This window comes from Ascaphus truei, chromosome 2 (assembly GCF_040206685.1).
Source record: "Ascaphus truei isolate aAscTru1 chromosome 2, aAscTru1.hap1, whole genome shotgun sequence".
NCBI lineage: Eukaryota > Metazoa > Chordata > Amphibia > Anura > Ascaphidae > Ascaphus > Ascaphus truei.
The window spans coordinates 332,939,556-332,953,889 of NC_134484.1; the positions used below are offsets into that span (position 1 = coordinate 332,939,556).

At 39.5% G+C, this 14,334-nt stretch overlaps 1 protein-coding gene across 7 annotated transcripts in view; it reads left to right on the forward strand.

Annotated features, from left to right (window-relative positions):
* POU6F2 (POU class 6 homeobox 2) overlaps positions 1-14,334 on the forward strand; it is a 536,643-nt gene that overhangs the window by 430,948 nt on the left and 91,361 nt on the right. For all 7 annotated transcript variants that reach the window (XR_012799221.1, XM_075586664.1, XM_075586659.1 and 4 more), the window contains exon 6: positions 14,182-14,325. Coding sequence is in view for 6 of the 7 variants with exons in the window: in XM_075586664.1 (XP_075442779.1) it covers positions 14,182-14,325 (144 nt within the window). In the remaining variant the exon portion in view is untranslated. The remainder of the gene's footprint in view (positions 1-14,181; positions 14,326-14,334) is intronic.

The window sequence follows — 14,334 nt, forward strand, 5'->3', positions numbered from 1 at the left end:
CTAAAAATGCAATATTACCGGCCAAAAAAGTGTGTTATTTTTATAGTGCGATACATCAACATTGCACTGCCAAAAATAACGCACTTTGTTATAGGATCCGTTAAAAATATTGGATCGATAAATAAAGAGGCCTAATACCGCATTTTTTTGTATTAACGGCCATGCATTGGAACGGGATTAACGGCAGAAATACTGCAAATATCACCTACAGTACTCCAGGCTGGTGTTATCCGTGTCTTTCCTATGTATATAATGGCAAGGCAAGATAAGATAAACCAACCTAAATACATTACAGTAAATATTAACCCCTTAGAAGCATGGTTTGCCATGAAAACAAAAGAAGGATAAGTGCACAACTCTCATGGTGAAGTATGTTAAAAATGGTTGTATTCTGGAAAAGGTCAGTATTGCACAGACTGAATAGCAGTTCTTTAAAGCATATGATATGGCGTATTGATAAGGTTTACCGCGGCACCATCACCAGCTGTTCCCACAGGCGTCACGAAGTTGAATCCTATGCCGTACTCCATCCAGGGCGATGATGTCTCGTGGTGAGAAGTTTCTCAGCGGGGCTTGACCAGCAAGCCGGCGCAGCACTCAGCGACTGTGTCTCTAACGGCTTAGGCTGAGGACGTCACCTATACATCACCGGGGCTTGATGTGGGCTGAGAATAGTGCAGAGAAAGTTACGAATATCGTCCATAGACCAAAATATTACGTTCCAACGCGTTTCGTAGTACACAACTTTTTCATCAGGGAACACAATATAATAAAAAGTACTGCTAATTAAACTCCTCTGTTTCTTACAGTAGGACAAGAATGGGGTGGGGGGAGGAGTCTGACCAATCACATTGAAGGTCCAATACCTCACAAAGCTGATCAACATCAATAATCAACAAGGAAAAGGATATATACATACATACATTATGTCTCACTCTCTCCCCTCTTTAAGTAAGACAGGCTTAACAGGCTTATTTGAAGCTAACGCAAGGTAGTGCTAATTTAACATGTATACAACAGCTGTTGTTTTTGCATATAATTAACTTTGTGGATATGTGGTAACCTCAGGGAATATAACATCTGTTAGTTATTTTAATTATGGCATATTATTAGCACTTGACCTCTTGATCTGGGCCATAGTGGAATGGTGAATGAGCTGAAATCTACCAACAAGAAAATTTAAGATGTAATTGCCTATTGGGGTATGTTTCATTGAGCTGAATTCTACCAACAAGAGAAACTATGATTTAATGGACTATTGGGGTATGTTTCATTGAGCTGAATAGGCAAACCCCTCCCTTAATTGTTATTCAATTGCATGTGAATAGAGTATTTAAGACAAACTGTCTTGGCTGTGAAGCCATTTGGCTGTGAGTCCAATCTTAAATGTCCCAGTTAAAGTGTGTGGCAGAGTTAATTTTGGAGTTGAAATTGGAGGTGAAGATTGGAGGAAGATCGGGACTCTGTACAACAACTTTGCAACTGTGAGAACTTAACATTCGAAAAGCTGTGATTCTTTGTACTCTTCCTATCCTCCAATAACTTGGAATCTCTCCTCCTGCATCTCACTATGCCCTCCCTATTGCTTTTTCTGTTTACTGTTTCCTCACTCCTTTGTGAACATATCTGTTCTCCCCACTGCACCATTATTTATACACCTCTCTTCCAACAACCTCTTTACCCCTCAATAAAAAGCACCCCCACAAATCCTCTATTCACACCCTCTATCTACTCCTTCCTGCTGCTGGGGATCTCCCATAAGCCTGAAGCCAGACATTCACACCTGTTTTCACCCATGCCTCCCTGCCATCTCTTCCCCTGTAATGTGTGTTAACCCTTAAGTTATTTGACTAACCTTAAAACTTGCCCCACAAATCAAGCATCCCAATAGTCTGTACTCATGGTTACTGTCCCACACTCAGTCACTCCTACCACCCATTGTGACCAAGCACTGCCATCTACAACACTTATTCCCTCACCTACTGTCTCTGTAAGTTCCCCATCAAATCTCTTAGATTGTAAGCTCTTCGGGGCAGGGATATCCTTTCCTATTGTCTGATTTTGCTGCACTTATTGTAGTATTATAATTCCCTGTACTGTATTCTTTACGAAGCGCTGAGTACACTTTTGGCGCTATATAAATAAAGACATACAATACAATACAATGGTGAGTAATATTAGGTCAGATGTAATTGTGGGTGGGAACTTAGTAGAATTGGGCGAACAAGTCAAAATACGTTCCGTGGATTTTCCCCGGCCTTTTGGGTGCAGTCCGATCTACATAATTTAAATCCGGAGGCGGATTGCGTTCGTTGAAATTTGTGCGGAATCTTCGGAATCCGCCGGTGGATTCTGTCCATGCGGTTTCTGTAGAATCCGAACCCAAAAGCATTTATTTTCACTCCCACTTCCTGCCTGTTTTTCAAACACTTTTTGATGAGGGAAGAGAGAGGGTGTGAGGGACTGTGTAGTGAGGGAAGGGAGAGAGAGAGATAGAAAGAGAGCAAGATAAACAAAGAATTAGAAAGAGAAAGAGAGAGGGTTTTTTTTTTACATTTTTACACTTGGGTACTGGAGTACCTAGGCAGGTACCCAACGTGCACCAACATTCACAGGGTGTAGCGCTACCTCACATTGAGTGGGATTGCTGGGACTATTGATGCCACAGCACCCTCAGTACTTTGAGGGCACCACTCAGTGTTTGGGGTCACGGCTTTATGTGTGTTATATATTGTGTACAGTAAAGCTCCGTTATATATATATTGTGTAGTGTGTTGTTTACTACTGTTGTATTGGTTCCTCTGAGGGGTAATCCCGCCAACGCTGGGGTCCCTCATAAGTTGAGGTGCTGCACTAAGAGAGAGAGAGCTCGCCCCAGGCACACAGAAGGCTCAGGCCTCTTGTGAGCGTATAGGTATTAGCAGCACGCGTAGTCGCCCACGGTTTCCCTTAGGCATAGGGAAATGGGGGCTACATACGTCATCACGGGGGTTGGACAGGACGGTCTGGTCCGGTAGGATTGATGTTGCAGAGATCCATTCAGAAGCAAAATGTACTGTTTTTGGTGATGCGATTGGGCCGCGGGTTTTCGTGTGCTAGTCTGCGGCTCTAAAAACAATATGTCTGACTACATCTGCAAGTACTTCTTCACAGAAAAGGTGAAACAGCCCTGGAACAAAGATGGTAGAGGCTAATACAGTAAAGCTATCCTAAATATGAAAGAACTGAAAGAAAGGCAAGGATAAAATAGGTTCTGAGGTTTTACGTTCGATACTGTAGGGAAATGGGCATACTAGATGGCAGAAGAGGTTCGAAACGGCTGTCAAATTCCATGTCTTTAGGTATAACTTAACAATTAAAGGCAGTTTTCCCACCTTTACGTCTGGTATTAGCTGCATATTCCACTTTGACCTCAGAATGACTGCATATACCGTATGAGAGGCATTGGTCTCTGAAGGTGGTTATCATAACCTGATATATTTAGTGCAGTGTTAGCTAATGAATAAATGATAAGTGGAACATATCAGTTTCCACTGGGTTAATTAACGTCACATGCATTTTATCCCTGTATCGACATCACAATCTACAATTACCACAGCATGCTTTGAGCGTTTGCTATAAGTCTGCCCATCCGAGAATTCAGATACTGGTAATTCAAGTAATTTAGGTGGCATTTTTGAATGATAAGACTATGACACAAATATCTGGTAACCAACTAAATACTGTACATTTGTAGCAGGTATCAATCTAGATTTAATAAAATAAGTGTCAGCTAAGGAGTTTGGATAATAATTCAGTACCACTAGTCCATTTTGCATTTCTGAAACAAGCTTTACTTACAGTATACTTTATCTGAAAAACATACTTTTCCGTGATATTCACTTGCAGGTTTTATTTTGGATGAAATCAATCATGCCGTATTATTCAGCGCTTTTTAACTCTTGATATATTTATTCAGTTGGTAATGTACCCCAAATGAAATGCCCATTAGCTACAGTATAATCTGGATTCGTCTGATTTTTTTATATGCTTAATTGTATGGGCGCACAAGGCAGAATACCAGATGGTCCTTCTATTTGGTATTAAAAGAAGCGACATAAAAGTTTGTCTCTGTTCAACACATTTTCTCCTGAGATATAAAATATGATGTAAGTCAAAAGCAAAAACTTGTAGAGGACAGATACAGACACAAGCTGGATTTATCGCTGCACGGAAGTTAAAAGCACACAGTGGTCAATGTGTGTTTGCTTCGTACGTCTAATAGTAACCAAGATGGTTTTATTCTTATTTTATTTCTTCTCATAAAAACAGTATGGACAATCTCCAGTCAAATCACTGCACATTGAAATACTCATTTTGTGTGATCTGTCATTTCTTATACAGTACAACAAAAGTACAATGTGTATTAGCATTTTATATGATATAAAATATACACTTTTTCCAAACTTCTTTTAGGTAAAACAGTTGCAAAATAAAGCTGCCACCTTCCCCAGAGCTGCAGGAAAATGGTTGGGCCGAATCTTGCATTGATATTAGTGGGCAGACCCTTTGGTTTCTATATACCAAAGCAGTGGTTTCCAATCTATTTTTGGTTAAGGAACCCTAAATGAAATTCTGCGGAACCCCTAACCCTCTCTAATAGCAACTCTGTGATCAGATGCATTGTAAATTCTTCTGTATTTTATACAATTTTCAAATGGCCAAAAAATTACAGGGAATTCTTTAGAGATGCCCGGGGAACCCAAGGGCTCCTAGGAAGCCGGGAGAAACACTGTGCTAAAGTCTGCAGGCTGAAAAACTGGAGCAAAATGAGAGCCCCATACAGTATATATTAAAAAAAAAATGAATCCCATAGAAGGCAGTGAGATTTTGCCTTTGTTGAATTATTTTGCATTGATTTTGTGAAAGTTTTGCAGCCAGGAGAATATAGTAATCAGCTTGGCTGCAGAACTCCTCAATAGCCCTTCCACACAGCCATTCATACTTTATCCCCAATAAAGACACCAACACACAAGAACAACCACAACTTTATAAAAATGTAACAATGTGGAAAAAAAAGGATAATTGCCAGCTTCCTTTCATTATTAAGCTTCCCTACTGACAGCTTCCTACTTGCCTTAAAGATCATGTGGGTAGGTACACCAATGCCATCTACTAGAGGGCTACCCCAGACCCCAGCCTTCTAGCTAAAGGTGTTGTTTCATTCCCCCAGGCCTAATTTTGTGCCAATTCACCAAATTTGCCATCATTGACTTAATATATCACGGGCAAGACCTAATGCAGGTGTGACAAAAAAATAATTCAAACGACAATCACTGACAGAATCAAAATAATACTCAAATAGTTTAAAAAAAATAAAGGTTGGGTGTTACTGCTTTCTTTTGTGCTACTAAAGTAGTGGGAAAAGATTTAAAGCTGTCAAACCTAACTTAACAAAACTCCACACATCTATCAAATTCCACCCAATTACAGCATCATCCAGCGTTTTTGAAACATTGCAATATTAACCCCATCCTGGACGCAAGATACTCAGCTATGCAACCTTTTCCTTATTGTCCAGGGGTTTTACTTTACATACATAAGTTGTATATACAGTTGTGTGAAAAAGAAAGTACACCCTCTTTGAATTCTATGGTTTTACATTTCAGGACATAATAACAATAATCTGTTCCTTCGCAGGTCTTAAAATTAGGTAAATACAACCTCAGATGAACAACAACACATGACATATTACACCGTGTCAGTATTTATTTAACAAAAATAAAGCAATATATATGTAACGGGGTTTCCCCCACCGGTGGGAGATTTGTTCATTACTAGTCGTGTGGTGCATGATACGTGCTGTTAATAGATGGGCTGAGTCATCCGCCTGTGGTATTGGGGACACAGAACTAGGCTTCTGGGGTTCATACCCTACATATCGCTTTAGCAGTGCAGCGCCTCCATCTGCCGTAGGCTGCAGGAACTGAAGCTGATCTCCCCCGGTAGAACTATTACCTCTCCCCCCAGTAAGGTCACGCACCAGGCAGGAGGTACTTTATATGCAAAGAGGAATGGTTTATTATCTCTTCTGTACAGCACAGTAACAATCAGTCTTCTGCTCGATGCAGTAACTCTCCGCTACCACTGAAGGATAGTCTCTGGACCGTCACTACAGGCCAAGGGCACCCGGAGCTGTCCTAGCTCTTCCCTGCCTCCCTAGCAGAGGAAGAGGTATTTTCCACACTCCGGAGGGAAGAGGACTGGAGAAGGCCCTATAATCAGCCTCTCCAATGTGTGGCCTGTCTTCCTCAAGTGGAGATAGGCACTGCTAAATTTGGGCGGTACCTGCCCTTAAGTACAGCCAGGAGGAGGGCATCAGGTCTGACTCATAGTTGGTCATGCCCAGGCCTGATGTCACCGCCTCCCGCAGTCACTCAAGTGCAGCTCCAAGGAGGAGGAAAACCCCAACTACTGGCAAGGCCTGCATGTACCAGGGCTTACTGCCAGGAGGGAAGCAGACTAGTAGCCACAGATGGCATGGCTACATATATATATATATATATATATACACTTATTGATGGATTTCCTCTTCTCTTCCTAAATGGGTAGTAGCTCCTCCCATTGATCCTCACATTGAGGTTGTATGCTTGTATTTACTGGTGTTCTATTAGAGGCCTCTTCAGTTACAGAGAACAGTAATAGCTCATATAATGTTTTGTTTCAGACAGCTAGTACACAAGTAGCAGTCTGCTCACGCTTGTTGCTCCATCACCCAGTAACATCAGCTCTCTCCATGCCCTACCATGCCAGATATGTTTGTGATCAGAGAACATATTATTAACACATCAGCATCCTAGCCTAGAATGTCACCATTGAGGTTTGTCTTTCAAATGTCATAAAGGTTACTTTCACTGACGAGCTGTTAGAACTCTTATAATAACTAGTGATTTATTTACAGTAACATTATTCTTTTATCACCTATAGTGATTAGTAAAACCACTATGTTGACCATTGTTTACAGTGAGATCGTCTGAGAGTTGTGCAATGATTCACAATAGACTTAAAACATACTGTAGGTAAAGGAATGTCAGTCCAATGTTTAAACTGAATGCAATAATAATAAACAGACATGAAGTAGAGATGCGCAAAACTTTCATACAAGTTCCAAAAACAGGCACATTTTGACATTTCTCTGCTCACGAGGCCTCATTATTCGCAAAAAAAGATGGCCAAGCGTTAAAAAGCTTAAATTGTTGTTTTGAAAAGTGCGCTCTTCAGAAAACGGAATTCTTTCATGCAAATACCATAAATAGAGCAGAGACACACAGAAATACATCCTTAACTTATTTGAGTTTAAGTTGGAACTTGATAATGTTAATGATACTGACAGGGCAAATCTAATGACAAGTCTAACTGATTGAGTCAAGTGATGATTATACTGACTGGCTATAAAGAATGACTTGCCTCTTTGGAGCAAGTGCAGGAAGTGTTCTTGTCTTTTGGGACCCAGACTACTATTACACACTCCTTGAAGGTCAGGACTCTTGGGCGGAATACCCTAGGCCTGAATATACTATAACAACTGTTTATTAGTACTTTGCAGTGTGAGGTTGCAAGAGGGGGCACTGGTTACAGTGCATGTGAGAGAACCATAAGATTTCTCAGAACTGTAAACAGGGAATTCATGCTGAACTGGCTGCAGTTGCTATGTACAGCATATTCATGTATATTGTTTCAGGAAAATCGTTGTGAAATGGAAATACATGAGTAAACCCTTTAACAAAACTCATGAATACCTGAATGTTCACAAACGGAACTGTGAGACATTCACGCATCTCTAGTTTAGAGCACCAGCGTAACATTTAATCTTGGACCTTACCGAGGAATTCTTGTCTGAATGTAGAAGAATATGCAGTTAGAAGGATATAGTTGAATAGCTATAGATGTTAAGGGTAGATGTTTGCATATAGTCCTCTTGCTTCATCTTGCAGCCACATTAGAAACACTGCTCAAACAGCTTCAAGAAGAGTCCTCTGAGGTCTTTCTGTGCAGAATCTCATCATCACGTTTGCTACTGGATGGCCCTATTGTATGTTATTTTATATACAGAAAATAGTAGTATTCTGGTCATATTATTCCTGACTACTGACCAGAGGAGTCCTCGATTTAAAAAACAAAACTATCTATCTATCTATCTATCTATCTATCTATCTATCTATCTATCTATCTATCTATCTATCTATCTATCTATCTATCTATCTATCTAATATACATATATATATTGTGACAGATATGAGGGAACGGTAGTGAAAAGTGTATATTATGGCCCTCAATTATTGCAGGGGTTCTGCCCCTTTCCACGTTTTGGATATTTGCCAGGTGGAGTCCAGACCGGGACTTCTATCTCTTCCTGGTTTCACATGGCTGCAGCTGCTGATTGAGGCAGGGAGCTGATTAAAAAAAACCTGCTCTGAGCAGAGAAAGGCAGACCTTTTTTACTCTCAGAGAAGTTTGTACTGAGAAAGCTGTTTTGTGCTCAGGAGAGTAAGGACTTTTGTTTTGTTTGTTTGATTTACTCATGTTATCTGCTGTAACATTTGAATGGCAAAATAAATAGGCCAAAGCTTTTTTTTTCACCCCTGTGTCAGAAGAGTGTCTCCTCTACCTGGAAGGCTGTGTGAAAGTGGTGACTCTGGACAAAAGGTACATAGCAAAAGGGTACTTTTGTCACAATATATATATATATATATATATATATATATATATAGAGAGAGAGAGAGAGAGAGAGAGAGGAAAGAAAGTAGCGCCAAAAGATAAAATAAATGCAAATGCAAATAACAACATGTGATAACAAAACAACCTGTTAAATAAATATCAATATAAAATAATATACTAAATAGAACACTATTATAAATAATATCACAATCAAAGTCCAATGTCCAAACCCTAGAGAAGAGTCCTGATAGGTATAACAGGACAAAGTGCAGGATCCAGGGGCCCACGGCAGCTCTTACATGGATTAACCAGTTCCACAGCAAAATCTATGAGAAAAACAAAACAGAGAGCGCACGCCCCATAGTGTGATACTGTAACATTTAATGTAGGGAAGAATGGGTGGGGGGATTAAAAACACTCACAATGTACAAGATAAAATTAGGCAGTATCTGATTAATAATCACCACCAGGCAGGTCCAAAACCGCAGCAGACCACGAACAACAGGAATCAGTCTCCCAAGCAGTACTGTGTCTCCGGTTCACTCAAAATCCTCCAGAACAGTCTGGTATCAGAGTTGGCCTTCATACACTGGCGACACACTTTATTCGAGCTCGGCTAGTCCCACGAATTCGGGTATACCCGGGTGTATTGAGGTTTGTGACTGTTTTCTGCCCGAGTGCATTGAGTTATTTTCCGGCAGGGATTGAAGCATTTTATTCCCGCTGGCTGCAATACTGCACAGTACATATATATATACTGCATTACAATTCATGAATTTATGCCATCTGGTAGACACGCGAAGCATTGCAGCCTATTAAATCCTAATCATTATCATTTAACAGATCAGCCGCCCGTCAGCCAGGCATGAACCCAGGCTGGGAAGGCAAACACAACGGGGCTTGTTAGAGGTGAGGAGCGGCGCATTCCAGGTATCTGCCAGGTACATACCGGGTATTTGCTCGAATAAAGTGTGTCGGTGCAGTATAATTCCATGTGCTCCTCGGCCATACACAATGTGATGACGTAGTGTCGCAAGGTACGTCCCTGATGCGTTTCGTCGCAACAAATGCAACTTTATCAAACTTTATCCCTTTGATAAAGTTACAGTATCACACTATGGGGCGTGCGCTCTCTGTTTTGTTTTTCTTATATATATATATATATATATATATATATATATATATATATATAGTGATACCATCACTGTCCTCTAGGTGCTGGAATAGGGCAGCTATGGGACTTTCCAACGCACAGAGAGTTAATCTCCCTCTAGAAGCCTGCAGCAGCTGCTGGCTAATTAAGCAGGCTGAACTCCTGATTGCTCATGGTGTTTTAAAAGTCAGGAAGTGATTATACACAGTGAGAGAAACGGCTGTTCCCAGAGAAGGGGGACAGAAAAGAGTTCTACCCAGCAAAGAAAGCTGGCACAGTCCCCTAGGCCTGCTGGACGGTGGTCGCAAAGCCTGCTAAAACTGTCTGGGTTGTTAATCTGGGACACATGATCTTATGCTATGACGGAAACATCACTAATATATATATATATATATATATATATACACACAAAAAAGGAGAGCTGACGGTCGGTGCATCTTGAATATTTAAATAGCCCATATATAAAAAAAATGAGAACTTGTAGAAGGATCCAGAGCACGTGTAAAAATATTTTTTTTAAATCATTTTACAAAGTACACAATGTTTGAGGGGACCCTCCCCTCATGGGGGGAACCAGTTCTGGCCTTGGCAAGTCACTCTCCCCTTTTTTGTCTTGTGTATTAAATTAAATAATACCGTTAGGGGCAAATATTGTGTATGCTCCTCTACGTTTTACAATATCGATCAAATATAGATTGTCAAATTAACATAAATGTACATCCATTAGATTGGGAAAACAGATTTGGTAATATTTGGTCTCTGTCTTGGCTTTGATAATCTCCTAAACACAACGTAAATTATGGTGAGTAAAAAAATGGAAAAAAACAAACAAAACCTCACCGTACAGTGTACAGCAAATACAAATATCACTTGTGAGCACGTTCACATCTCAGACACATACCTACCTTTACAACAAAAGACAGGGGTGCCCAATGCTACATCTAATTGACAAAACATATAAAGTAATAAATATAAAGTTTAAATACTTCAATAATAATAATATTTACTTGGTTATTTAGTTAAACCCTTTGGCCAAAGCGGCATAAGCCTGCATACCATGTCAAGGTATAACCAAAATGAATGCAGGTCCTACACTACACTGTGAACCCTTCCCTCTACCTCTGTATGAGGGGAAAGAACCATAGTAGATCCTGTTCTTTTCAGCAAAGTGAAAAGACCTCCCAAGTTAAAAAGGTGAAGAGGAGCGAGCTCTGGGGGGAGGTGCCACCTACCTCCATTACAACTTTTACCAGTCAGAAATTGATTAACACACACATTCCCAGCTAGCTCAAACTTCCACACAGTGCTTCCACTGCAGCCACGGTAATGACGTGCAATTGAGCACTCAGTGTCTCACTTTTTACTTCTTATCCATTTTAACATGGACCCCTATAAGCTTATGACTGCCGTATTACACAGCCTTTTCAGCACAGCCTGGGTTAAAGAAGTGCAGAGCCAGTAAACCTACTCACTGACAGCTGTTTTGACCCTTTGAGTCAGTTTGAGTCAGTTTGAGGATGGTTAATGGCCTTGCAATGTGAAGCTGATACATGGCTACAACAGACAAAGTAAGTTTTGGTACAGTAAGTTCAAAAAGTGCCAAAAACCCTCCACCGTAGAGTCTTCCAACAAAGAGAATTTCTATTGAATACAATGTCAAAGCATACTGTAGTAAAACAAGAAAAGAGTGAAGTGTACAGAGCCTCATGGTGTTAAACCATTTATCAAAAGTATAAGTATCATACAGTAGGTGAGTTTTGCGCTTATAATTCCACAATGTAACAATCATTTATCAAACTCATTTGAATCACTTTCCAGAACCTGTACGTCCTCTTCAATGTTGATGGAGATGTCCTCTAATGTTGCAGCTCCCTCTTGTTGACCTACAGTACGTGGTGGAAGCGGAAGTGACGTCACACATACTGTACAGACACAGGGGAACAAGAGAGTTCAGATAGTAAAGCCCAATTAGAATTTCTCCCATGCGTTTACTGGAAAACAAGTCCACTTCATCAGGGAATAGATTAATTTTAAACCACCGTGGATTTATACCCAATGATCCCTCCTCATTGGTTCCTTGCATATTGGTTCAAGGAAAAACATGAAATGGGACTCTTGTCTTCAAACCATATAGTACATAACAATATACCACTGACAATCTATTTATTACAAATATTCATTATTAAAAACATTTCATAAGCACACATATCTTATTCCTGTTATGATTTAGCATCTATATACACTATTTGGCCCAGTTAAACTACTTATGCATAATGAAGGGAACTAAATCAAATTCTTCATTCAAACCTTTGGGTATCATGGTATCTAACTAGTAGATCCAGAAAGTTTCAGAATTGTGTCTTTAGATGCTAAATTATAACAGGAATAAGATATATGTGTGTTGGTCTTTTCTGTACAGATACTAATAATGGACTTTTTTTTAAATTTTTGTTTAATCTTTTCCAGTTCTTCCTTACGCAGTTTCTGTGTTATCTATAGAAGGGGATTTCCCTCATATGTATGATAGGTACAGTATAGCCTGTTAAAAAATTGTACAAATATGATTTACCAGTATTTGTATCTAATGCATAACTGATATATATATTTTTTAATTAGCTAAATATTAAACAGTTGCTTTATCCATTTATAGAAGTGTAGGAATATGTCAGTTTATGAATATGTGTATACTGTATATACTACGGTATATAAATATTTTGTACTTTTTTGGATCTTTGCATATATATTCTTTACATATTTTCCAATATATATATTTCTATTTTCTATAACACATGGTTTGGTTTGGAGACGAGTCCCATTTAATGTTTTTTTCATGAACCAGTTTGCACGGAACTAATGAGGAGGGATCCATGGGTATAAATCCATGGTGGTTTAGAATGAATCGAATGCCTGATGAAGTGGACTTATGTTCAACAAAACGCATAGGATGACTGCCAATTGGGCTTTGCTATCTGAACCCTCTTGTTCCCCTGTGTCTGTATGCATGACGTTACTTCCGCTTCCATCATGTGGGTCAACCTGTGGGATAGGTGCAACATCAGAGGACGTCTCTTCATCAACATTGAAGGGGGCAGGTTTCAGAAAACGATTCAATTGAGATTGATAAACGATTGTTACATTTTGAAATTGTAAGCATAATACTCACCTATGATAACTTATACTTTTAATAAATGGTTTTACGCTATGAGGCTCTCTGTTCTTCTCTCTTTTCTTGTTTCACACAAATCATTTAGAAGTTTGGGGCATCTTCTGCGAGAGAGCTGCGGGAGCTACGGAACACGTTCGTCTGATCAGTACGATATTGGAATATCACATTGAGAAGTTTTTCATTACACTTTTTAGGTTCTTTATCATTCAGAAGTCAGTTTCTGAATATCTAAACTGGTTCATGAGGACCTGGACACTTGATTTGTGTTGTATTATTGTAAAAGTTATTTGGTTATATGAATTTCATTAGAATTTTGAGTATTATACATGATTAGAAATTAATAGAATCAATGTTAGTTTAATTTTAAGACGCACTTTAGCACACCTTTATTTTTTAATTAATATCCATTATGGGTCTCCTTCAGTAAACTACATGAGCAATTCATTGTGCTGAATTCCTTTCATTTGCATGGCATCAAAGGGAGTAGAAATGGCCAAAACCCAGAAGTCAAAAGTCAGCAACATACATTTTTCCAATAGACACGTACTGTACAGTATGTGAGTATCCTAATTTGGAGACTTTTGCAGGTTGTGCTACAATCTTAAAGAAACTCTAAAATGTGTGTAATGTTTGAATAAGAATACATTTTGAGAGAAAAAAATGGACTTTACGCATTTTTTTTACATCTGAAAACATCAACATTTTTCTAGTAATCTTCAAAAAAGAAATAAAATGTAACAATCTCTGTGTACGCTGACAAATTGTAATTGTAAAGAAACTTTGTGAAGCTACAGTAAACAGTGCTACTGTACGTCTGCACATATAAGTGAAGGAGCCCATTAGTCTCTAGATCAGTGTTTTTCCACCAGGGTTCCTAGGAATCTTGGGATCCCCGGGCCTCCCTAAAAGGTTCCCTGTAACTTTCAGATGATTTTACAATTGTACCAAATACAGAAGAATTTACAATGCATCTGATGTCAGCCGCGCTGTTAGGGAGGATTAGAGTTCCTCATAATTTTACATGGGGTTCCTTAACCAATAAAAGGTTGGGAACCACTGCTCTAGATGAACAACACGTGCCAATTATTGGTGCAGCTTTTGCTACAATGCGATATTCATTGTTGTCAATCGGCTCCCATTTTTTCCCCACGCTTGTATTTTTCAGATGGTTAATAATCCCTTAGCAAACCAGGCAGCAGTGGCGGCAGCAGCAGCTATGGGCTCTATAGCAAGCTCACAGGTCTTTGGAAATGCACTCTCCAGTCTTCAAGGGGTATCCGGTCAACTGGTCACAAATGCACAAGGACAGGTAAGTAAG